This window comes from Lates calcarifer, linkage group LG5 (genome assembly GCF_001640805.2).
Source record: "Lates calcarifer isolate ASB-BC8 linkage group LG5, TLL_Latcal_v3, whole genome shotgun sequence".
In the NCBI taxonomy this organism is placed as follows: Eukaryota; Metazoa; Chordata; class Actinopteri; family Centropomidae; genus Lates; species Lates calcarifer.
The window spans coordinates 3104096-3129159 of NC_066837.1; the positions used below are offsets into that span (position 1 = coordinate 3104096).

Consider the following 25064-nt stretch of genomic DNA (forward strand, 5'->3'; position numbering starts at 1 on the left):
GCGGGGATACCTAATGTAACGACAAACGTAACACAACCAGAAGTAATGAGATTACATTTGAAATAGTAACGGATTACAGGTTTGAGCCCACGCGCCGCTGCAGGCAGGTAGACAGGCAGCGTCCCCAGCCGACCCGACTGTCTGAGCCCCACCCACCAGTCCACCCACTCAACCCACTCACTCGCTGCTCACCGGGGTGTCGTCTCCCTTGGGTGGTGGAACCGCGACTCCCTCCTGCCCGACACCGCGCGGACCGTGAAGCCGGTGAGGGGCGGACGGCGGTTCGATCCCGCTGTCTAAAGTGTGTGTGAAAGCGCGTCTAGACTCCGGGCAGGTGAGCCCTCCGGGGCCTCCAGGCGCAGCGCACAGTGAATACTAAACAGGATGAGACTGCATTCAGGCACGGCACTGCGCTCCCCGCTCTCTCTCCCTGTCATGCCAAATACTATTAACTCTATAATTCTCCTGTGTCAGATGTATAGCGCCACGCTCTCTGGGCATTTATTGTCACAGCGCCCCCATCCAGATGTTCAGGCTTGTGTGCAGTATAGAGCCAGATTTTTTTCCATCCACACTCATCCACGTCCCATTTTACAGGAACTGGGTACAAACTACTGAATAAACAAGGGGGTGGCAGATGTGATGACAGTCAGTGTGAAACACTTTAATGTATATTAGTCTAGCACATTGTAAAATAGGCTATTCAACAACCCCCCACCACAAAAGGTTTCTGTTTTTCAATTAGCCTGCTGGAGTTTTCATATGTAGTTATTATTGAACATGAAATCTATTTACTGTTTCAGGAATAAACTGGAAGATAAATTCTGAAGCCTCAGTATTTTAACGATCTTACTGGGTAAATCTAAACTCACCGAGCCTGAAACTACTGCAACCAGTTCATGAACTAATCTGTAGGTTTTTGCTGTTAGTTGGTTCTTGTTGTTAAGTAGAGGTACAGCCTGATTTATCAGCAGAAAGGCTGTTGTACTGAGCTGATTTAGCTTCACTGCCAGGACAGACTTTTAGGTAGTTTAATCAGTTTGTTTTAAAAAACAAAGATGATCATGTGTTTTGTATGTAAAGATAATTCTGTAAGTTAATATTAACGCTGTCAAATGTATCAACTTTAATATTTACCTGTGGTGGAACAGAAGTATAAAGTTGCATAAAAGGGAAGTCATTTTAAAGTCAATCATATACTTCAGTATAATACATGAATAAACTCACTTTTATGAGCTCTCGGGGCCAGTGCTTCTGGAGTGAGACCAAGAATACAAATCTATAGGTGTACAGGGATTTCTTTGTGAGTGATGTCTTGGTTACTGTGGTGGCTCCTCTTTGATGGCAAACCTAAAACCAAAAAACAGAATAACATGATAAAACAATAAATATGTTTGCTAATTTTTCACATTAAAGAATAGAACTGATCAAAAAGAGCACTGACTACACATGGTGTGAGAAAAGGAAAGATAAAATGAAACTCAGAACTACAAGTAACACATTCTATCTCATTTATTCTCCTTAAACAGCATCACATTCCTGACCTAAATGCACATGAATGCTGACCTGCGTTGACCTTATTTTCTCTGGGGCATTTTTTTTTTTTTTTTTTTTTTTTATCTCCTCGCATCATAGGTTTGAGATATTTCGGTTAATCCATACGCTATGTCTAGCCTCTTCATGAGAATGCATCACCGACTCCAGGCACGGTGAGATTAAATTAGATTATTCATGAAAGCACACTGATGTGTTTTCCAGTGTCCTCACATGTTCACTGCGGGGGAAAGTAGGCCAGGGCGTGCAGCGGCTGACTGATCGACCCTCTCCCTCTTGTCCTTACATTACACCGTTTCCCTGACATCGCACGGCCCTGCCGGAGGGGAGGGGGAGCGGGGGGGCGGGCTGTAGACTGTATAGGGGCAGACTCAGCAGCAGCTCCTCGCTTCGCTTTACTGGCCGCACAGGCTTCCGTAGAGCCGCTCTAAAGATGGTAGCTTCCATGTGCTAACGTGAGAGTGAACTGGAAGCCGAGTCTGCACTGTAGCGACAAGGACGCAGACTCTGATCAGCCACTTTTTTTTTATTTATCGCCTTTAAAGAAATTACCTGACAAAGTCGAAAAGCAGCCTCTGCCTCGTGGAGGCGTCACAGGTAAAAGTGTTAAACTCTGCCCGTTTAGCCTGACTAGCAAACATGCTAATAACTTTTCTGGTATGATGTGTGCAGCAGCTGGAGAGGTGTCTGTCTTGTTTAAAAGCTGAAATTTGCTTTCATTCAGTCAGTTTATCCAAAGTAAGGGACATATTTGCCTTTATCTAACAGCTGCCAAACTAACGTGTCAACTCACTGTTGTTAAATTGAATGATACAGAGCTAAAGGAGGTTAAGTTGGGAGTATAGCTCAAATGGCCTGTAGAAGTCCTGCTTAATCACTGGGTTGACGAGTCCTGAAACGGTCAGTCAGTCAATCGATTAGTCAATGAACTGAACGATAATCAGCAACACCTTTGATAACCAGTAAGTCGTCTAATGTCATGTAACAATCTCCATCTTTGAGGATTTGCAGGTTTTCTATTTCGGCTTCGGTTGGACTAAATAAGACACCACCTTTGGCTCTGTTGTGATGATGGACACTTGTAAACAAATTTCTGATGCTCTACACATTAAAAGACTAACCAAAAGAATAAAAAAGGTGCCATAGAATCAGTTCTTAAACTTGGAAAAAAAAAGCTGACAAAACACTTTTGCCACCAGGTCCATTTAGTGGTCGCTGTGGAGCTTTTGATCATATCTTAGTGGAATAGACATTTAAATCCCATTAAATCGCTTAAATATCCAAGTGAAATTTCAGTTTATAAAACAGAATAAACCAAGATCTTTTTCATATTTGTGCACTGCTGGTGCGATTTAGATTCTTCCTTTAGACATTTTCAAGCATGCATGTGTCTTTGTCTTTTTCCAGGCACGATCACTTTATGCTGGGGCGGTCATCTTACCTGTTCCCCCTCATCGTCTCCCATCACCTGCATCATTCTTGCACCTGTTCTGCTAGACCGACACTTCAGTGGAGGCTACACAGTGCTGCTGCTGCTGTAATCAGCAGAGGACTGAAATCAATGGAGTCCCTAAAAGCCCTTCAGGACCCAGAGGTTCCCACTACCAACCCTCCACCTACGTCTGCTGGGTCTGCAGCAGATGTTGTGAGCCCGGCCCCCTCAGACACAGCGTCTGATAAGGAGAAGACACCCCCTGTGGGTCTTTTACCAGGGGAGACGGTGGTCAAGGAGGGCAAGGCGTCCATCTTGTTTCCTAGTGCAAATGAAGTGTTTTACAACCCAGTACAGGAGTTCAACAGAGATTTGACGTAAGTATAAACACTGGCTCCTCTGGCTTTTGCTCTGAGGGCTCGTTATTTACACCACAGTCTCTTCAGATTTATGCAATATAAAGTGAAACAGTACAAAGAAAATATCTTTCAGTTTGACATGATGCACTACAGAGACAATTAAAGAATCATTGGGCAGTCTACATTATGCTTTCTGAGGGTATGTTAAACTGTTAAAATGTCCTAAATGTAGTATTTTAAAGCAAAACCACTGCTGAACAGCGATAAGACAGGGACAATGGTAAATGCTGTTGTTGTAGCAATGCCTGTAGACAAAATGCAATCCAATTTTCTTTGCTCTCATGCCTCAGTGGCCACATGGTGGCATCAATCTAACCAAAAAACGTTCAGTACTTTTTTTGCCCCTTGCAAAACCTTACCATCAAGTTTCATCAGAGTTGGTTTGGTAGATTTTGATATATTCTGCTAATAAGGAAACAGCACACAGGACTGAAAACATAATCTCATTGGTAGGGGAAATCTTTGCTGTCAGCATGACAAGACACGTTCACTTAGTGTCACATGTCATGTTTTTGACTCTGCAGCCATATTTTACTTTGCGGACCCAGCCTCACCTGATTTGAATTGCATGATCACTGTTGTGTTTCACACAGTCACTCCATCACTCAGTCATGGTGTAACAGTCATGCCTCAAAAAAGGGTGGAGTCCATTTTAAAAGACCCTGCAACACAGTATTTGTAAATTTAGAACAAGATTTCAATTTAATCCACTGACAGAAAAGAATCACCAGATGTGTTTGGAGCAAAACAAATGTCATGAATATGTAGTAAGCTCTGGTTTTTATGATACTTTCAGGCACTGTTTATATACAAGCAGTCCTTTTCCTCTCCCTCTCCAGATGTGCTGTGATCACAGAGTTTGCCAGAGATCTGCTGGCTCAGCGTGGGGTGAAGGTGGTGGTGCCTGGAGAGCAAGAGAGGGTGGTGGTCTCCCTGTCGGAGGAGACAAACGACGCTGACACGCAGATAGAGGAGAAAAATGGAGCCGAGGAGCCAGCTGTAACTGCAACAGTGGGGGAGAAATGTGAGGTATGTGGGATTGATTTTACATGGTAATTATCATAGAGCAGATTTTATTGCTATGGCTATCTAAGCCAAGAACTCCCCCTGAATGAATGATAATATAAATTAGACCAGAACATACTGGTATCTGTACTTGTTGACATAACAGGCCACTAGTAAGGAGTCAAAGGGTTGAAGACCTTGGGAAGAAAAGATCCTGCAGATCACAGACCCTGACAGTTTTCTAATGCTGTGCCACCTGCTGTAGGCCCCTGATTATGGTTCTTGTAGTTTGGTGCAGTATCAGGATTAGTGGTTTGATTTCCACTGGGGCTTCCCATGCTAAAAATACACACACTGACGCTGTTGGATGGAAAGCAGTTTGGATAAGAGCTTCAAGATAATTTCACACTCTGGTGGTCCCATGTGGTGGAAGAAGTAATTGGATCATTTTATGAAAGGATGCTACATTGAAATAATGTCATTAGGGGTCAGTAAACACACCTAAGACCAAAGTTTATCCTCCTTAGATATCATTGATGGTTAACCCATTTTTTCTGGATACAGCACTCACATTTGAGAAACTCTAACTAGCATCTATTCAAGATGAAGCAGGCAGCACCAAACAGCAGGTGAACATAGAACATTTAGCGCCAGAGCCAGACATTTTCTCAGGAATTAGTAGACACCAAAACAAAAAAAACAGTTTAAGAAACGGCCCCCTAGTGGCCAAAAAATCAGTTTGTGCTGCTTTAAGTTTGTTTACCCGACTCTTCATTTCAGCGTGGTCTTCGTGTCCTGGAGGGTTTGGCTGCGTCAGGTTTGCGCTCGGTACGTTTTGCTCTGGAAGTCCCCGGCCTGCACAGCGTCACCGCCAACGACTTCTCCACCAAGGCTGCGGCCCTGATCGCCAGGAACACCCAGTACAATGGAGTTAGCCACCTGCTCCAGGCCAGCTGCAGGGATGCCAGGTATGATAACTCAGAGCATTCAGGGAAAAGCCTGTTTGCTGCTGGTCTGCGTCTGTTATTTATCTGCTTCACTGATTTGCTGCATGTTTGCTTCTCCTCCTCTTGTATATATGGAATGCTCCTCTCATCGTCATTCATCTCCACTCTTCACCTTCGACTTCTCGTTCTACTCATTCCTCTGCTCCAGCTCTGATCTCTTCCGTTCTTGCTCACCCAAAGTCTAGTTCAGCTCAAGGTCTCTTCCTGTGATAAGGGAAATTTTCCTTGCTACTGTTGCTACATGTTTACTGATGGGTGAATGTTGAGTCACTGTAAATAATATTGTAAAGGTCTAGACCTGCTCTAAAGTGCCCTGAGTTAAGATTGGGCGCTCTGTAAATAAAACTGACTTGAGTTCCTTTATGAACTCTTTTGTCTCTTGTCTCTCAGTCATGTCTTTTATCCTTGGCTTGCTCTTCGTGCCTCTTTTCAGTTGTTTCCTCTCTTTTCTCTCTACTACTAGTTTTTAATTGCTTTTCTATCTTGGTATCTAACAGTTCTTTCTTAGATGTGAATTTGTCTGTTTTCTGATTTCCTCTCCCTTTTGTTTTAATCCTTGAAATGTTTTTCTAGCATGCTGATGTATGAGATGCGGGGGAAGAAGGAGCGGTATGACGTCATCGATCTGGATCCCTACGGTAGCCCTGCCCAATTCCTGGATGCCGCTGTACAGGCTGTCAGTGAAGGAGGCGAGTAGTTCAGTCTGTAGATCGTCTCCCTGGCTTTCTATACTACCCCTATACATCTGTATTTCACAGCTGTCCTGTGAAAAGCATGTATCTCCCAATGCCAGCTTTGCTTTCTTACAGCTTTAAGGAAATGCATTCAGTTGCATTTTAGTTTTCATTACATTTCAGTACCATGAAAATCAGCTTCACAGTTGGATCAGAAGTAGGTTAGATCTTGTTTGTGAGTCTTGAAATGAGTTTGCTTTATATGGAACAAAACAGAGAATGAAGTTTAGTCTGACTTAATGCAAAGTGAAATATCCTAATTTGAAAAACTTCTCCCATGTTGTGTAGCTAGAGGATTCAAACAAACATGGTGTGGAAGGATTTTTTTTTTGTCGTCTTTGCTGACTCCCTCTTTCTCTCTGTCTTAGGTCTGTTGTGTGTAACATGTACAGACATGGCAGTGATGGCAGGAAACAGCGGAGAGACCTGCTACAGCAAATACGGCTCAGTCTCCATCAAAGCCAAATACTGTCATGAGATGGTGAGGGCACAGAGTCAACACACACACACACACACACAAATGCAAAAATTCACATATGGTACATGCACAGACATGTCTCCATGTGTGCACTGATAATGTCTTAATTCTTTGTGCATGACTGTGTGCATGCCTGTGTGTGTGTATGTGTATGTGTGTACAGTATGTGTTTAAGTCTGACACAAACAATGTTGTCATGGTTTCTGGCCTGAGGCTACAAGCTGGGGGAGCTGGGTATTAGTGTGTGTGTGTGTGTGTGTACATTGTGTTTCCTGGTACTGCTTCACAGTAAAAGCCACCCTGTGGTTTTGCCAGGTAAACACTTTTAATTAGAAGCAGCACCAGTAGGAAAGGTACCCCCAGTGGTAGTAACAAAAATATTTTTCCACAAAGGAAAGTTCTCTCCATTGAATAAAAATGCTCTAATCAGATATGAATTCTACACAAAGTGGCTTTAAATGATTTGTTTGTGGGTATAAATTGATGGAAGGTAAAGCCTCTTGATGTATTACTGTCTGTTAATTTAGCTAGCTTTGCACTGAGGAAATCCCTGCACAGTTCCCTCTAAAAAACTGGAGTAAATGGTTATTAATTATACTGAATCAGTACTGAGGAAAATGTTGTTAATGTTAGTGGATACTGAAGATGTTGGTAATAATTGGGGGATAAACAGGTGTTTTATAAACAATGTATTTCAAACACTCGCTCACAAATCTCGCAGAAATATGATATTTTTCAGCTTGACACAAATACTGAACATGCTTTTTGTTAAATCATTAATATAATATCAGTCAAGCTTCAGTTGATTCATTGATGAAGGCAGTAGCAGTCAATTAAACCTTTCCTTCAACATGTTGGGAACAAAGATGTTGTTGAGACGTTCTGAGATGTTCCACAGAGTTTCACATAAAAAAAGAATGTGTGTTTGTCTTACTTTCCCTGCAGGCTCTGCGTATCATCCTCCACAGTTTGGACCAGAGGGCGGGGGTGTACCAGCGATACATCCAGCCCCTGCTGTCTGTCAGTGTGGACTTTTACATCCGAGTCTTTGTGCGTGTCTTCACAGGACAGGCCAAAGTCAAAAACTCAGCCAGGTACTTTCTCTCACACACACACACACACACACACACACACACGCACGCATATACTGTCTTCTAACAAAGGCTGATATATGATGAAAGATGAATGATCCTGAAACTGGGTCACTGCAGCAACAAATAATAAAACTAATGGCAGCGGCAGGACTTGGTGAGATAAAGGAAAACAAGAAATGAAAAATAATAGAAATATGGGAACGTATAAAAATTGAATGTTGATTATGTGGGTGAATTTTAAGAAGAGTCGAAATGAGAATATTAAGCCTAACTACAGCACACAAACAAGATTCGCTGTCACAAATAAATACACACACACAAATGGTCACAATCAAAAAAATGTTTAAATCTTACCTTTTCCATGATCTTTTATTGCAGTAAACAGGCTCTGGTCTACAACTGTGTCGGCTGTGGGTCTTTCTACTTACAGAGAATGGGCAGGAGAAAAAGCGATGGAGGACAGTAAGTCAGTACACACTGTACAACCAGGTCTTAAATCTGATCAGCAAACTCTTCTGCAGCAGACTCTACTTGAAATAAGAACACTCACTCATGATTTGAGATTTTAGCACTGAAACACTATAGGAAAATATCATATCAAATACATTTGGTGGCAGAAAGAAAGCAGGGGTTTTTCTCTTTAAGTAATGATGTATGTGCTTCTGCTTGACTGTGTGTGTGGTGAAGTTGAATCTTACCTGATTTCAGTATGAAGTATAGTGCTGCCACTGGACCCCCTGTTGGAACAGAGTGTGACCACTGTGGACACAAACATCAGGTCACTCACACTCACACACACACAGTCATTGACATTCAATTCACATGTAGGTATCTGTAAATATAAATGTTTCTTTTTCCTTAGGCGGTCAGTAAACTCATTATTGTTTTTGCTCAGAGAATATTATCATAGGATACCTTTTTAACTTCCATATGTGAACTATGTTAAAGCCTCTGTGCTTGTTTGTAGTTATTACTGTGCAAACACACATGCAAATGATATACTAGCTGAAGCCTGCATCTGTCCTCTCTGTAGATGGGGGGTCCTATCTGGGCGGAGCCCATCCACGACTTGGAGTTTGTCCAGAAGGTTTTATCTGCTGTGTCGGGAAACCCATCCCGATTTGGAACATCCAAGCGCATCAACGGCATACTCAGCATGGTGACTGAGGTATTTGTTTACCTTGTACATATACACTCTTGTTAAGGGACTTGTTGTCATCTTTTGGTAATGTCAAGTAGATGTGGTGACAGGTGAGTTTGCATTACATGATAAACATACTGACTCTTAAAAAAAGTCTGATAATTACCTTCCTGACTGATGACTTCAGTTGCTGATGTGCTGTTTGTTTCAGGAGTTGGAAGATGTGCCTCTTTATTACACTGTGGAAAATCTAAGCAGCGCAATACACTGCAATACTCCATCCCTGCTCCAGTTTTGGTAAACACATGGCACAAAAATAAGTTTTATATTGCATATTTAGACGTTTTAACATTGCAGAACAAGCTGTGATACACATGGACACAGTCTGCTAAATGGTTTGTGTGTGTTTGTAAAATCTCATGGAAAAATGGCCAAGTCATTAGTTAAATTACAGACTTTCCTGTTAACATGACAAAAAATGTGATTTTCCAGTTTAACCCTTATTTTTAAGAAATATTTGTAATCAATCTGTTGCTGTACCTGCACCTGTCAGCATGCACCATACTGCACACTGAATCAGCTGATTCTACCTCTGCAGCTCTGCTCTTCTTCATGCTGGTCACAAGGTTTCCCTCTCTCACGCCTGTCAGACTGCCATCAAGACAGACGCTCCACCTGCCACCATCTGGGACATCATGCGATGCTGGGTAAATGTTACCGATTTGCAAATACAAGAACTCCAGCTACTGTTTTTAATAATTCTGAACTTCCTGGTGAAGGTTTCCTCGACTTCCCAGAATTCACAAGCTCCCACTGTTTTCAAGAGTAAAGACGCACTGCTTTCCTGAATCACACAATACACAATCTTTACTTACACACGTGTTTGACTGGCTGCTTGCCACAGGAGAAGGCTAATCCTGTGAAGAGGGAGAAGCTGTCTAAGACTAGCCCTGCCTTCAAGATCCTCTCCACTGAGCCCAGGTGAGACCACATCTGAGACTTGAGCTTGTTAATCAGTGACTATTCAGTTGGTCTACAATATCAATGTAATGTGACTCTTAATGAGATGCTTGATATGATTGTTTTATAAAAGTAGTGTTGAAACAAACCTGTAATACTGATACAGCCAGTCAAAGTACATTTGAATAAACCATGGTTTATTTATATTTGTAGTACACAATGTGTGTAATGTACTTACCTAACATTGTGCTGGATTGTGTGTCTGTAGCCTCGAGGCCTGTTTCACTGTGAGGGAGGACGCCAACCCTCACTCCCGTAAACGCCACCTAAACCGGTTCCAGGAGAATCCTCAGGCATTCTGGGGACCCAAAGCTCGTGCCAAATCCAGGTAACTAACACAACAGGACACACACACACCCCCTGGAATACTTGCTAAAACTATCAGTCATTGTTGTTTTAGAGAATGAAGCTGTGAATTCAAAATCAATCAGTGTTCTCTCCTCTGCCTCTCCCCCAGCGGTGGCATCTCTACTGACCTGCAGGACAAAAGAAAGAAGTTCCAGAACAAGAGGAAGAACCAGACCACAGATCCCTCTCAGCTAAAAACCTTCCCCTGTAAGAGGTTCAAACAGGTCAGTTCACCCACAGACAAGAAAACTTGATTGATTTCCTCCAGAATTATGCATTCTTCTCAAAAAAGGTAAAATCAGCCTCAGTTGGTTTACTGGAAAGATATCGGAGAACAATTGTCTTTTGTTCTTTGGTTTTCTCCTGATAGAGATTCTGTAGGTGCTGAAATGTGAAACACATTTCTTTGTCTGTAGCAAAAGGCTATTTTCTTGGAAAAAACAACCTAGCTTTTTTTCTCGTGATTCTTAGAAAAGCTGTTTTCCCCTGAAAACACCCACGTGGCTCAATTCTTTTCCTAGAACAGCAGTGGAAGACACATGAATAATCTGTCTGTGGCTTTATACCTGAAATGATCCACTTCCGTGCTGCAAGTTAAAACTGGTACCTGATGCCTGAAGACACAGTTATCTAAACACAAACCCTATGACATCAAAGTTTATTAATAATTTATTAATTATTCAGAGATCCTCACTGCCACCCTAGGAAGAAAAAAAACACCTACCTGGTGCAGTGTTGAGAGCTGCTTTCATGAATTGGCTTTGTATCAAATCAACACAAATGTCAATCAAGAGTTCGGTGTGTACCTTGTTGTGGAGCTCTGCTCTCAAGTAGCCAAAAAGGAAAAAGATTAATGCAGCTTCCAGCAGGAGCAGTAACATCTTACATCTAATTCAAGGGAACTGTGACATTTTATATTGAAGTGCAGCAAAGTAAAAGCACCACAGCCTAGCAGATGAATAATAACATGGTTTCTATTCTAGCTTCTGATTGAGTTTCTGCAGGTGAGGATCATTTCAAGTCCCTCAGAATTAAAGGAAGACAATTACTTAAACACCAATTACACATTACAAAGTCCTCATGTCCTGGGTGGGAAATGAAACACCAGGCACATGGTGGTGAATTAGTCTTCTCCATCAGCTGCTTTGGCAGGCCGCCACTCACTGTTGGTTTTCTGCCAGATAAACGGAACACTTTCACCAGCCACAGCCAAAATGCTCCTTTGGCTGTTTTAGACATTGTAATACAACATCAGAATCCACTGGCCTATTATTATTTATTTTATTATTGTCTGTTTTCAGGGATTATGCACACATGGAGACACATGCCGCTACTCCCACGACCTGGAGCAGACAAAGGAAGAGAAAATGGAATGAACAGTATTCTCCCGATTCAGTTGTGTTTTTTTTTAAAATCTTATTTCTGGAGTTTGAATGGCCTAGTGCAGCCTGGACAAAGTGAGAATAATGCACTACAATCAGATTGTATAAAGGTGAGGAAAACAACCTAAAAACTGTTAATATACAGAACATATCCATTATTCAGTTTTATGCCAGAGGTTTATGCGTTACGTTCTTTGTTTTTTTTTATTTGACTATTGTCAGCGCATTTCGTACCAATAAAGTCCCTCACTGTAACTTTAAACGTTTTCTTTGTTGTCTGTGTAAATTTATAGCAGGTCAGACGTCTAGGAAAATTCAATTTTCTTGCCTTGAATATTTGATTTTCATAAAATCTGCTTCAGTTTTATTGACGAGTTTAATGAATAATTTAGAAGCTGTAAATTAACCAACTTAATTTATCGCTTTTTAACTATTCAAAAACAACATTTTGCTAAAAAACACTAAAAACTACATCAGTGTTTACATCTGTTCAAACGAAAGCTGTGAGTACAGTACACCAGCAGGCATTAAACCTTTAATGGTAGCAGCAAAATTTAATTTCCAAATCTCATCTTGGAGACTTTTAATTAACATAAAAATGTTCCTGTCCTCACTGCACAAATTCCAACTTTGTTCTGAATCAAGCGATGGCGCAACATCTGTTCAACATCCAATTATAAGCAAGAAACCTGCCTCAGTCTGTTTGTGATTATGCAAATTATTTGTAACATTAACATGCAGGTACCATAGTAAGAATGATAGATTTTATTATGAGCTGCTCAATTATCAGTATAAAATCAGTTTCAATGTATTTATACATATTGAGGGGATTGGAAAGTTACACTTATTGCACACATCAGGCAGTCAATACATGTTGGCACCAGTATGTAGAGAGAAAATATCTTTATAACGTGGTTGCAAGTGAATGTGCTGAGTCTGTGACAAAGTCAGTTTCTAGGCTGAAAGATGTTCCAGGGTCAGTTTTGGAGGGATGTAGTGGTATTGTCTCCTGTTGATTTTTGATGTTTCTGCAGTAAAAAAAGGCAGCTTCAACAAATACTGTACTTATGCCTCATATGAAACATGTTCGGACATTCAGTGGTACTAAGAGGCACAGCTTAGGTTTCCAAAAACATCTTAACATCTGGTTCACTTCTTTGTAAAACAAAACTCATCTTGGAACGCCAGTCCAGGTAACATTGATCTGATTTAGCATCGTGGGCAGTGTTGTCTCTCCCTGTATTCAAATCAAGCTGCAGAACACAACCTCTCATGCTTTGTGAAGAGAAACCCTTTTCATCCTTTCTCAAGTGTCTGTACAAATTCTAGCAGTGTTAAAAAAACCAAGTCCTCCCTTGGTTGAATCAAACAAGCAAGAGGCCATAGGAATATCAATTGATTGAAACTGTATCGCTTACTCATTTGTGACTTCTCATGAAATTTGACGCATGTGATTGCTATCTGAGGCTGACTCTGAGCAGGAAGGTTCGGATCTCCATTGGCCTCAAGGTCACCTCCCATACGGAGGGGTCTTCGAATGTCTTCAGCAGGGGCTTCTTACCTGAAAAGAAAGCACGGCATGTAAAAATGGCCATAAAAAAGCACATTGTTTTTATAAATAACAAATAAACATAAATCAAAACATAGTCCCCTCACAAAAAGATAAAACTTAGCAAGAGCTCCAGGTAAGTAAAACCAGATGAACTGCACCTCTAACAAAATGAGTCTTGTTAAGTCCCTAAAACACCCTGTAGTTTACTAATACAGCTATGAACCATAAAAATGCATTTATGACTCATTATATTACACTGCCTGCTTAATTAGTCCCTGTAGGGAAATAGTCTTTACAGTTAAGTTGACTGCAATGAAGCAGTGATTACCACCCTCGTAGAATTAAAAGGCATCTGTGGGTTTCAGTATTCACCCTCCTCTCTTCAATTGACAATTCAAACAGAACACGACCCTCGACTACCGGCCAAATGGTCCATCAGCGACTGGCAGGAATCTGGTGAACCGCCAGAGTGCTGATAGATGAGACAAATTCACCAACATTTCACAGCCCGGTGCACATTTTAGGTGACTGATGACTCATTTACACAGTACAGATTCTGTTTTGGTCTCCTTCCTTGCTGCATAAGGAGGTTAGAAGTCAGGGTTCAAAAACCATCTCTGTTAAAAATCTGTTGGGAATAATTTGTACATATAGTCTAAGATGAAGGTGATCTGGAGAACAGTTGGCCAGATTGTCATAAGATTTACTGCTGGCATTCATCATCTCCAGAGGATAAAACCATTTTTTTTCTCTGGTGACACCAAAATTCCCACTTCGACACAGGAAATATCTCAACTGAATCTGAATTTTTAAGAAATCTACTGAGCATGTTTACACTATCTCTTTCCATTTTTGACAGTCAGTGAGCTTTCCTCCAGTGCCACCTACAGGCCAAAATGGTATAATTGGCAAATACCCATGAAATGTGCTGAACACATTGATTTTTGAGGAATGCATTATACAGTGAAATAATTCAGCCGCTCGCTGAACTTTGAACTTCCTTCCTCAGTTTTTTTTTTGTCTGCATAATTCCATAATTATTGTATAATTACATGTTTGCTGTATATACTTTGCTCAGGCACAGGGCTGGGTGTCTTTTAACATTTTTTGATATTAAGTAAGCAACAACCTCTGGTAAATTTCATTGTTATGAAATATTAAAATTTTAGATTTAAATCAGGAACTATCGGACGTGATCTGGTACCTCACAGTGTTCAGTATTTGTTGGGCACATTTTCAGTCTGTACCAAAAAAGTATTGATGTTTGATACTACTCATATATTCCCCCAGACAAAATTTACTTCAGCCTTCGATATCAAGTTAACAGTAGGTGTGGGTGTGTCCTGTACCTGTCTGCGGCTTCCAGTCAAAACGAATCATCTCATCTTTCCACTGATTGGCTGACAGGTTCAGCTCAGACATACCAAGCACCTCCAGAGTGGAAAACAGCTTCTACACAGACAGAAAAAAAACGGTTTGACAGAACTTTTTTCATCAATAACGGTATATGTAATTTGATGCTGTTGTCAGATGGGCTTTTTCAATGTCTGACCTGCAGGTTGATGGTGACTGGTTGTGAGTTCACTTTGCTCTCCCAGCTCTGGAACTGATGCTCCAGTCTCAGCAGCACTGAGTCTTTGTCCCACTGTGTCAGTGTCAGGAGGTGGACAGCAGGAGGGAGCGCAGCCTGAAGACCCGAGAACTACACACAGACACATACACAACTGACTCCTCTCTCTTCATGCAGGCCAGATGGTCCACTGACATACAATCCACTGCATAAAAACATTTCAAACTTGCTTTGACGGAGCCTGTTCATTTCTGATTGACCAGTGTGAGGTGTCCTACAAGAATTGCAGGATATATTTTTTTTCTGTTCAGCCTGTTCTCCTGAGATTTTGTGAAATGAAAACAAAATCTGAAAATGCAGATATGTACACAAAGGGACAAGAAGAAAATGAGTTCATACAGGAGACAACTAGATAAAGAAGTCTGTCTTAGAAATTGCTTTTAGTGTATATAGCCCAGGTCATCGCAGTGTTTAATGACCCAAATCTTTGCTGAACCCTGAACCTAAGTAAACTTAACCCATAAGAGCCCAGACCCATTTCTCCTTTTAGAAAAACGATAAATTATCAATTATGGGGGATGTACAACAGACTAAATGGATGAGACGTAAACAACATTATTTATTATATTTTATATTATTTTTTAAATATTTTTTTATTTTCTTGGGGACTTCATGAGTTAAAAGTCAATTATGAGGAACTTTTGACAACATTTAAAGAGTTGGTGGAACCTGTGTCACTGTGGGCTCTTATGGGTTAATGTTTCACAAATTACTAGATTGCTAGTTTTATGGCTACAACTGATGAATATTTTCATTATTAATTAACCTTTAATTATTTTGATTTATGTATTCATTGTTTTGTCTATAAAATGTCAGAAATTAGTCACAAATACCAATTATAATTTCCCAGAACCCAATTTACTTTAAAAGCACCACATTTGAGAAGATAAAACCAGGGAATATCTGGTATTTTTGCTCCGAAATATTTAAAAGGTATCAATTATCAAATTTGTTGCCACTTAATTAGGGATATAATCAATTAATCAACGGATTGTTTCAGCTCTTGGAGATTTTGCACTTTTACCTCCTTTCATTAAAGAGTTTAGTGAAACTTCCTTGACATTGCCATTTTCACATTTTTTTGTTGCTTTTGTATTTAAATGGAGCCATTATCTGTCTTAACGTGACCTCGACACCATGACACTTTACACGGTTGCTTGATGATCTGTATTGCAGCTACAAAACTCTATCATTCTCCCCCTCCTCACTCACCTCCAGTTGAGTGTGTGGATTCAGATTTCCGTCAGTGAAGGTTAGCAGCGGCTGCAGTACCATCTCCTGCGCCAAGGGGCGGTGTGTGTCAGCGGCGGTGGGCGGGGGGTCGAGGGAGAGCAGGAGGCGGCCGCGGACTACCAGCCCCTCCGGGAAGATGTTAGAGGTCTCGTTGAGAGGCTCGCCAACACCGCGAACATCATCGTACAACAGCCGGCGGTGGAGCTGAGGGGGAGGAGGGTGGAGTTCAGTGGGAGTGTGTGTACTCAGAGAGAATTAGTGTCAAAGTTATTGGAGTGTGTGTCAGTCTTGTTGTTAGGTCTGGTCAAGGTTAAGCACCAGAAAATGGAGGATTAGCCTGCAGTATGAAGTAAGACTTACTTATATGTGTGTGTGCGTGTGTGTGTTGAAACAATTTAAATTTCCACAGTTGTGTGTGAGTGAATCTGTGTCTGTGTGTCTCACCATGATCTCAAGAGAGCCATTGTGGATGCTTCCTCCTCCTTGAGAGCGATCAGTCACCACAGTGAGTTGGTCCACATCATCCTGAAAACCATATATACAATTAAGAGTGAAGAAAAAGCAAAAACTAAATAACAAATAATAATGGAAACTGTCGAAACACAAACAAAACAGTTCAAAGTCTCAGTTAAAAGCTTTTACGTTTGTTTGATGGACAGTAGTTCCACTAATCATTACATTATTACAGAATAACACTTGTCTCATACACACACACACACCTTGATGAATGCACGGGAGTTGATGGGGTAGTAGTTTCCAGCTATGGGTTCTGACTGCTTTAGATGCCATGTGGGTCGGAAGTCTTTCCTGTGGGGAAAATAATACACACTTACCTAAATTTCCTTATAAGACACAGGTCATGAAAACACAGATGTCCAGATGTTCCTAATGTAAGTTTGACCATTTCTAGAATACATTTACCCAAATAAATGACAGTTTAATACATTGAATCTCTGGCTATGAAAAATAGTCTTAGGTTTGAGTTACAGTTTTGGATTCTACTCTCAGAAATTCTTAGATTTTCATCACAGAAACAGGGAAAATCCATCTCCCTCTATGACTTAGGCTGATAAGACAGTTGAACTTTTACATTATGAGTGCAGATTTTAAGCAATATCAGGGTAAGGTTGTTTCTCTCTAGCCTGTAGGCAGCCAGCTTACTTTCTCTGCAGCACCTCTCTGCCGTTGGAGTCAGTGTAGAAAATTTCTGAAGTTTTTATACTGGTGTCTAGTCGGGTTATCACCTCCTTCCCCAGACTATCACTGAGTGGCAAAAGAGAGACAGAGAGAGATTTATGAAGTATAAAGAGACAAACAAGAAAAAATGGTTTGTATAAATAAAATATTGATATATAAATAATGGTGATGAGATATATGTGGTGATACTGACTCTATGGGCAGCGGTCCGACTGTCCACTCCAGCTCCAGAGCTCTGCTGTCAGCGTAGAGACGAACCACCTGAGACACCCAGGGAGCAAACCACTGCCTCACCTCCTGCACCACTGAGTTCTACGATATAACCAAACAATAATCATTATATTTACACTGCAGATGTTTGACTTATTTCATTATTACACAGAAACAAACAAATGTGAAGACTACCATGTAATATTTCAAGATTTCAGACACATGTTACAGAGCCTGTCAGGTTTTGAAGTATTTAAAAGGCAGCATCTCTGACATTGGAGCCCATTACTGGATTTGAAATTACAGTAGACTGGCATCTTGTATGTCACATCTGATACAAACAGATGTGGCACATGAACCTGTTTTTCACAAATAAATACAATGAACAGATGTCAAAATAACACTGTATAATTAACTCTATTAATTAACCTTAACATTTACAGATGTAACAAAAGGAATCAGTGCAATAGGATAAAACTGAATGTGAACTCTGTACCTGAACAGTCTCTGTCTTGGCTGTCTGACTGATGATAAAAGGTGTGGATGAGTTGGGCCTGAAAATGTAGGCTCCTGATGGTTGATCACTCTGAGAGTTGTTACCGTCACTGGCATTGTACCTGGAAAAACAAGAAGAAGCAAATGTCAAAAGTCAACTACAGATATCTTGGCTCAAGTTAAAAAATAGGTTTCAATGTGTTCAGTGTTGTGAGGTTGTGAAACACTAACCAATAGAAATTCTGTGTCAGTTTGATGCTCCTGTTTGGTCTCTAGGTTGCTGAGGCTGCTTAAGAGGCCTGTGTCTGGGTTAAAGGTCACTTGTAGGAACTGGAGAACAGGGACAAACAAATACACAGTTTTGAGAAGAGAATACAAATGTATCTGTCAAGCATATAAGACTTAGAAATGCAGGTATATAGAAAGAAAAAAGTATCGAGTATTAGGCCTTCAGTCAGACATTATAAAACTGAAATTCATCTACTCAATTTAAATCCTTATTTTTAATAATCCTTAATTTTTTTTTTGAGACCTTGTTCTGGATCACTGTGGGAGCACGATGCTTTGTGGATGTGGGTGGAGGTCCGTCCTTAACCAGGGACACAGAGTAGGTGCTGTAGCCCAGAGGAGGAGCCTGAACCTGGAACACCAGCTCGTTGACAGCGAAGCCCCAGTTCCTCCTCACTTCCTGAGTGGCTCTGGAAACTGGAACCACCTGAAACACAGACAAAGAGAGGCTGTTATCTGTACATGTCTCTTTCATTTTATATTAATACAGGCCACCGTGCTCACCTAAAGGGAAGCTGGAGCACATACTGAGTTCCTGCCAAACAGCACTGAGCCGGGGCCAATACACATGGTGCTATAACCAGCTGTTGAGACCTACTGCAGAAGGCATCAGCAAGGAAATCAGCAGCTACAGCTGAGCACCCTATACTGCCCATGAAATTGCTTTTGTCAAGGCAGGAGAGCAGCCACAGGCAGGGTATAAGAAAGCAGCAGGGATCCTGGTGACCGCCCAAAATTTGCAGCTCTTAATAGACCTGGAGAAACAGCTGAGATTCCCTAGTTATCCTGGGTGTGGGTGTCTGATAATAACCCCAAACACCCGTGTCATGACCTGGCTCATGAGCCATGACAAAAGACTGGAGAGACACGGCTTTTAAACTGGAACATGTACAATTCTATAACTGAGACAACTTGAAAGAAATTGTCATCCCAAAATTGACAAGAAAAATATCTTATAAAATGTGCATTGCTCTAAAATATGAATTAAGAAGCAGTATATCTTAAGTACTAACAAGACGCAATGAAAGCTGTACAATGCTCTGCAGATTGGAGGCTAATTAGTATAATCTACATTATGTATGTGACGACAGGAAAGCCTGTTTTCAATTATCTCATATCACACACACTCACCTGACAGTCCACAGCTTTCCCTTTAGCATCAGATACTGTGTAGGCTGTTCCATTCACAGGCAGCCTGACTGGCCAAGTGACGGGCCGAGCGAGAGGGTTGTACACATTGACTGAGAACTGAGGTACAGAAACAGGGGTGAGGGATTGAGCATCACTCAGTGACAATAATGACTAATAATAATGAAATTATGTCCCATTTACAGAGAATCTAATGCAGCTATAACGTGCTTTTTTTTTTAATTTAAGGTGTACATAAATTTTGATACTTTAGTTGTAGGAAAGGACATTTTGATATCTGTTGTCAAGGTTAGTGTGTGTGTAATTCACCTTTTTGCTGGACTCAGTGAGAGGACACACACTGATGTTGAGGTTGTCACAGTAGATCCGCTGAGCAGATGAGCCGCTCAGAGCAGCCAGACTGTTACTGACGACAACCTGAGAGAGAAATGTAAGTTAGAACTTAAAAACAATTGTATCTGAACTATAGTGGGTGATATAAAACAATGGATATAAAAGCACATACAAAATAATATAAAAGTGGTTCCAGCTAAAAAAAAATAGTTTGGTAAAAAGTTACATTCAGGCTCATGTTTGCAGTTGATCCAAATGAAGAATTATTGTTGAAAAATAGTTTCTACCAAACACAGAAAATTTGAAAATTGCTCAAAATGTGTTCTGTGGGTTGCACTGTTCCTGGAAATACTGTTGTAAGATAGACAGAATGATAGACTTTAGTTATCCCAAAGATAAACTGGAGCACAGTGTGTGTTCCTGTAGAGAAATGCAAAGACTCTGGTGGTCATACAGTACCACAGCAGCTTTGTTCGACTGTTCATAAAGGTCAAAATATTAGTGTGTGACAGGAAGCTTGAAATACCTGACAGTGTTGCCAGCCGTTAGCCAGCCTCCTGGCGTAGTCATTAGCTACGTGTTGCTTCTCTGTGCCTGACACAGCGTCGTGGTGCTGAGCCACAGCCATGGCTTTCACTGTCAATGACAGCACAAACAAGAAGCTGTCTATTAAACCATTATGACTCTGAGAGTTGAGTTTGACAGTCAGTGGTGAGAAGACTCATTTCTGATTTGTGACCACAAGGGGGAGACACAGTGGTGATGATTTACAATAAAAAGTGACAAAACACCAAATCTCACTCATGGTCTGGCTGTCGCCTTCCCCAAAGTGTCCGTTTCTGGAAACTGGGCCACCAAGGACCTCCAGCTGGTTACATGTCTAAATCATGACGATTGGGGAAAAAAAAGCAAATAAGCCACATGGTTAAAACATATTTGTAGATTAGTATTCATGCTGAGTCTGAGATGTCTTAATGCAGCCTCTCAATTCATGACATTTTCACTGCATACCAACAAGAACGAGGTAAAGCCACTTCCCAAACGCTCGACTTCATTCTCTTTGCATATATTGAATGTACAGTAAATGGATTTTAGGGTTCATAGAAATTAGTCTGTGTTTGGACTCAAAGAGTGAACCTCAGACTACCTGCAGATTGCTGTTGCTGATCCGCTCGTAACGTTTCAGTGCCGGTCGGCTGGTGAAGTAGCCGGTCCAGAAATCATGAGCGTCGTCTGCGTAAGGGAAAAAGTCATCTGTCTTCAAAGACCTGGGTCAAAGACAATAATGTTGCAGCAGAAATAAATGAGGAAGGTCTTTATACTGTCTGGGTATAATTCTGACATTGCTACTCCATCTGGACAAATTCCCTGTTCATTTAAAGTTCATATTACCAGGTGAGGTTTGCTCGGTGCAGCTCCTGAAGGTAGCAGGACGGGGTAGAATAGAGAACGTTGACTTTGATGCCATTTGCCTGCTGGGCGTTGACGTAGTGGATCAGCTTGTCCAGGTTTTTGTACCACAGGTTGGCGTTCTCATACTGGAAGTCTGAACCCATGGTCATAATAATGTGATTGGTCTTATACACTGCAGCCTGAGAGACAAGGAATTAATGGTTACAAGCAGGTAACTGAACACAAACAGTGGCCTGTTATCTTTGGCTAGTCTGTGAATATAAATACATCAAGTCCATCAAAATTAAACAATTTGCACAACTCATATTATATATTATTCATACAGTCTTCTAACCACCTAAAATAAAAAACATTCAGAAACTTTTCACTGGAAATATTTCTGCTTTTGTACACTGATTGTGCACTGTGAGCTTGATATTACTCATCATATCCTTCACACATGCCTCAATAAGCATGTTTATGTTTAGGTGAATGTATGGTTGTGTGTGTGTGTGGCGAAACCTGAGCGCTAGCAATGGTGAGGAAGCGGTTCACCACATCATCTACATTATAGTCCTCCAGATCAGGGTCATCTCTGATTGGTGGGTCATCACAAGACTGGTCCCAGCAGAAGCCCTGAGGGGGGTTGTATCCATTGGGAAGGATCCCTTTAGATTGGGGTGGGGTGGGTGGAGGGTTGGTGGGGTTAAAGAAAGCAAAGGTTAAAGGACCAATTCACCCAAATGACAAAAAAAAACAAACAAAAAAAAAAACCATACTCTGTCGCTCACTCTAAGTGGTGACTGGCCATAAAATGGTAAAATATTTATTCTTTAAATACTGGACCAAGAAGAGAAGTACCATTTGTGCTTGTGTCAGAGTTTTGTTACCTGTGAAGAGGTCAGCCATGGGGGGGGTGAGGCTGTCAGAGGCTCTCCACAGAAGCTCCTGCTCCTTGTCAATCATCCTGCGAGCCCGGTCCTGATAGTCCAGACGACCAAAGAAGAAGCCGTCATATCCCATCTGGAACAAAACATACAGGCGACGGTTTGAGTAAAGCTTAACTGGAAAGCCACTGAAATATGTTGTGTTTTTGAATGCTGAAGCTTAGCAGGTTAGCTTAGCTTAACACAAAGGCTGGAAATTGGCTGGTACTGACAAGTTAGCTTTCAAAGGGAAAGAAATGCAGGTTCTGATATATTTACATTTCTGATTACCCTCAAGTAACTCCTTTAAAAATTTCCTTTCAGAATTGCAAAACTACACATTTTACTGCTTTGTATAATTTTAGGCTCAGCTGGAAAACGGGACTTGCTTGGCTCTGGTCTCTGGTCTCTAAGCTACCTGTGCAAACATGGAGGCATGTTCACGGGCGTGGCCAAAGGGATCAATGTGCCAGGCAACTCGGGGACGACCACAAGGCCCAAATGTCTCATTAAGGAACCTCAGGCCCATGGTCATCTGGTCAATGACAGCGCTGTAGTGAGTTGTAGCTTCATCACTCATACACCAGCCACCATTCACAAACTCCAGACGACCTGGAGGAAGAGACAGAGGAGAGCAGGGAGAGGAGTGGTAGTTATGGGTTGAAAACCTTCCAGTGTAAATGTAGCAGTTCAGCACTGGTTCATGTACCTTCATTTACCAGCTGTTTGACTGTCTGCTGCATACTGGAGCTCTGCTGTTTCCACCAGCGGTAGAAGAAGGCCGTTTCCACATAGATAAACCTCCTGTCTGGATTCTTCAGCAGCTGATCCACCACTGAGTCCAGGATGTACTGCACCCCAGCATGCTGAATATCATTGCGGTCTGCACACACACACACGCATACAGGAAAATGCAACAGATGTCACTGATGCATACAAATAAATAAGTTTAACTTGATTTACTAAGACTGAAAATATTTGAGTATGGATACTTTCATGGCTACAAAATTTAAAGAGACATGAATTCTTTTACACAAATAATTTTTTTAAAAACCATAAAATTCATAACCTCATGTGTGTACAACAATAATATATAAAACAACATACTGTATGTGCACATTTGCAGTCATGCACAGCTTGAAACATGTGCTCTTACTCAAACTAACCACCCACCTAGTTAACCTCTGCTTACACAATCACACATAAAATAACACACAGGTCAGAAACAGATGATGGTGGCCTGCTGAACACACAACCATTCTCATATAAAAAGACATGTGATGCTGAAAAATGCAAGCTCATCAGTCACAGTAAAACTATAAAACTGTTATTATAGTGTTTACTAGTGAAGACCACTGACAGAAGAACATATGACAGGACATGAATAAAGCCATTTTCAACATGCTGGTTGCCCACTTCAGGAGATACAATTAAGTTTCAAAGTTTTCATAAAATATCCGAGTCAAAATTTTCTAAGACAGGGTGAATGAGAAATGTAAGGGCTGATGTGCATGCATGGATGGTATAACTATTAATCTTTAAATACAGACTGAGGATGAAGTTCCATGTAGGACTTATTCATGTTCATTTTGTCAACACAGCACATTTTTACAGCAGTTTTGCACAAGAACGAAAAGCCTGGCAGCCGCGTAACAGCTGCTGCAATATAATCCAACTGGGCATTCGTCCACGTCAAAGTACCTCCATTAAGTGCTTAATTTTGCCACTGACAGGCTCAGATTGTTATTATACGTGTCTGACAACATTACAGATAGGATTCTTAAACAGACAGACCTTTTTATTTAAGAATAAGATCCTTTTTTGTAGAACAAAAATCTGCTGTTGTATTGCTACCAGACTCAACTAACAAAAACAGCAATTTTACCTGACAGAACATGGGAGTTGCTGGAATACCACAGCTTCAATCTGTTCATTTGTTTGTGGGACTGTGTGACTTTCAGTGGTGGCAGAAATATTAACATCCTTTGCTAAAGTAAAAACACCATGAAATAATGCAAACAAACTAACCGAGCGGGGCAGTGGTTGGCCAGCAACTGGCATGTTCTGTGGGGGAAAATGACTTTTTTTTAAATGGAGTCTTGTAATAACTTAAACAAAAAGGATCTTACTCTTTAATAAAACGGTCTGTCTCTGTAGGAATCCTATCCATAATGTTGTCAGACACTTAGAATAACAAGCTGAGTCTGTCAGTGGCAAAAAACAAGAAGTTCAGTGGAGGTACTTCAACATGGACAGTAGCCCAATAGGATTACATTGCTGCACTGTTCCATGTCTGCCAGGTAAACCATTCTTACAAAACACTGCACAGATTCCATTTACTCCCAAACACACGGGAAGGTCCAGTTGGGACCTTATTGGGCAGCAATAGCTACACTGCTGTTGAGTGATAGAGACAGACTGACCTCCATAGTAATACTGGTCCACGGTCTTGAGCCAGCCAACATCATCATGTGTGTGAGGGACCAGGTGGACATTCAGCATGTTGGGTTTGGTGGCGTGACATGACTGCACAAGCACACAAATATAGTACACACCATGAACACAACACTTGACAACTGCACTTCTCCTATTGCTGAGGTAGCTGGTAGAAAAACAATGTTAAGTAATATAAAGAGAAATAAGTCATTTTCCAGTTTATTTTAGTTTTTTTAACGTTAGGTTTATCTCAGTTCCTCATACAAACTGACAAAGCGTAAAGACGGATGTGTGAAACCGAAAGTAGCCTCAGGTGCAAACAAAAAGTCCCCAACTTTAGCTAACTAGTGATGTTAAAATGAGTAAAATACAACCGTAAAAACGGCAGAAACGTGAACGCGACTGACCTCGTATCCGCAGGTGGCTGTGTGCTTTGTTTCCTGGCCGAGAGGAAAACTTAAAACCCCAGTGAGGATGGACAGGAGAGCAACAGCCAGCGGCTGCGACCCGGCCGCCATGTTGGAAAATGAACCGAAAATCATATGACATCTGTTTATGTTAAACGGGGTCACCTGACAACACTTCCACGGGGTTGGTATTGTCACAGGG

The 25064-nt window shown here is 41.2% G+C and overlaps 2 protein-coding genes across 2 annotated transcripts; one reads left to right on the forward strand and one right to left on the reverse strand.

Annotated features, from left to right (window-relative positions):
* The first annotated feature begins 1943 nt into the window (after positions 1-1943).
* trmt1 (tRNA methyltransferase 1) lies at positions 1944-11876 on the forward strand. Its single transcript, XM_018672560.2, has 16 exons — positions 1944-2151; positions 2962-3363; positions 4245-4434; positions 5191-5378; positions 5991-6106; positions 6520-6632; positions 7575-7723; positions 8102-8185; positions 8432-8501; positions 8757-8891; positions 9076-9161; positions 9463-9571; positions 9769-9845; positions 10093-10212; positions 10342-10456; positions 11534-11876. The coding sequence occupies exons 2-16, from the start codon at positions 2975-2977 to the stop codon at positions 11606-11608; spliced, it is 2016 nt and encodes a 671-aa protein (XP_018528076.1). The 5' UTR covers positions 1944-2151; positions 2962-2974; the 3' UTR covers positions 11609-11876.
* A 488-nt stretch (positions 11877-12364) lies between these two features.
* man2b1 (mannosidase, alpha, class 2B, member 1) lies at positions 12365-25012 on the reverse strand. Its single transcript, XM_018672559.2, is given in 24 exon segments — positions 12365-13175; positions 14516-14618; positions 14719-14868; positions 16009-16233; positions 16474-16554; positions 16749-16836; positions 17191-17292; positions 17420-17538; positions 17933-18053; positions 18163-18191; positions 18193-18261; positions 18464-18646; positions 19351-19467; positions 19678-19785; positions 20228-20337; positions 20503-20581; positions 20849-20969; positions 21094-21293; positions 21616-21761; positions 21984-22116; positions 22438-22631; positions 22729-22902; positions 24443-24545; positions 24863-25012. Coding segments are annotated over 24 exon segments (2994 nt in total). The 5' UTR covers positions 24998-25012; the 3' UTR covers positions 12365-13071.
* Between the last annotated feature and the right edge of the window lie 52 nt (positions 25013-25064).

What these genes read in the sequence shown, in the direction of transcription:
- trmt1 (XM_018672560.2), top strand. Translation starts at nt 2,975, where the DNA reads ATGCTGGGGCGGTCATCTTACCTGTTCCCCCTCATCGTCTCCCATCAC. An exon ending in AGAAAAAGCGATGGAGGACA is followed by an intron (nt 8,186 to 8,431) that starts GTAAGTCAGTAC and finishes ACCTGATTTCAG; the next exon opens with TATGAAGTATAGTGCTGCCA. An exon ending in AAAGCTCGTGCCAAATCCAG is followed by an intron (nt 10,213 to 10,341) that starts GTAACTAACACA and finishes CCTCTCCCCCAG; the next exon opens with CGGTGGCATCTCTACTGACC.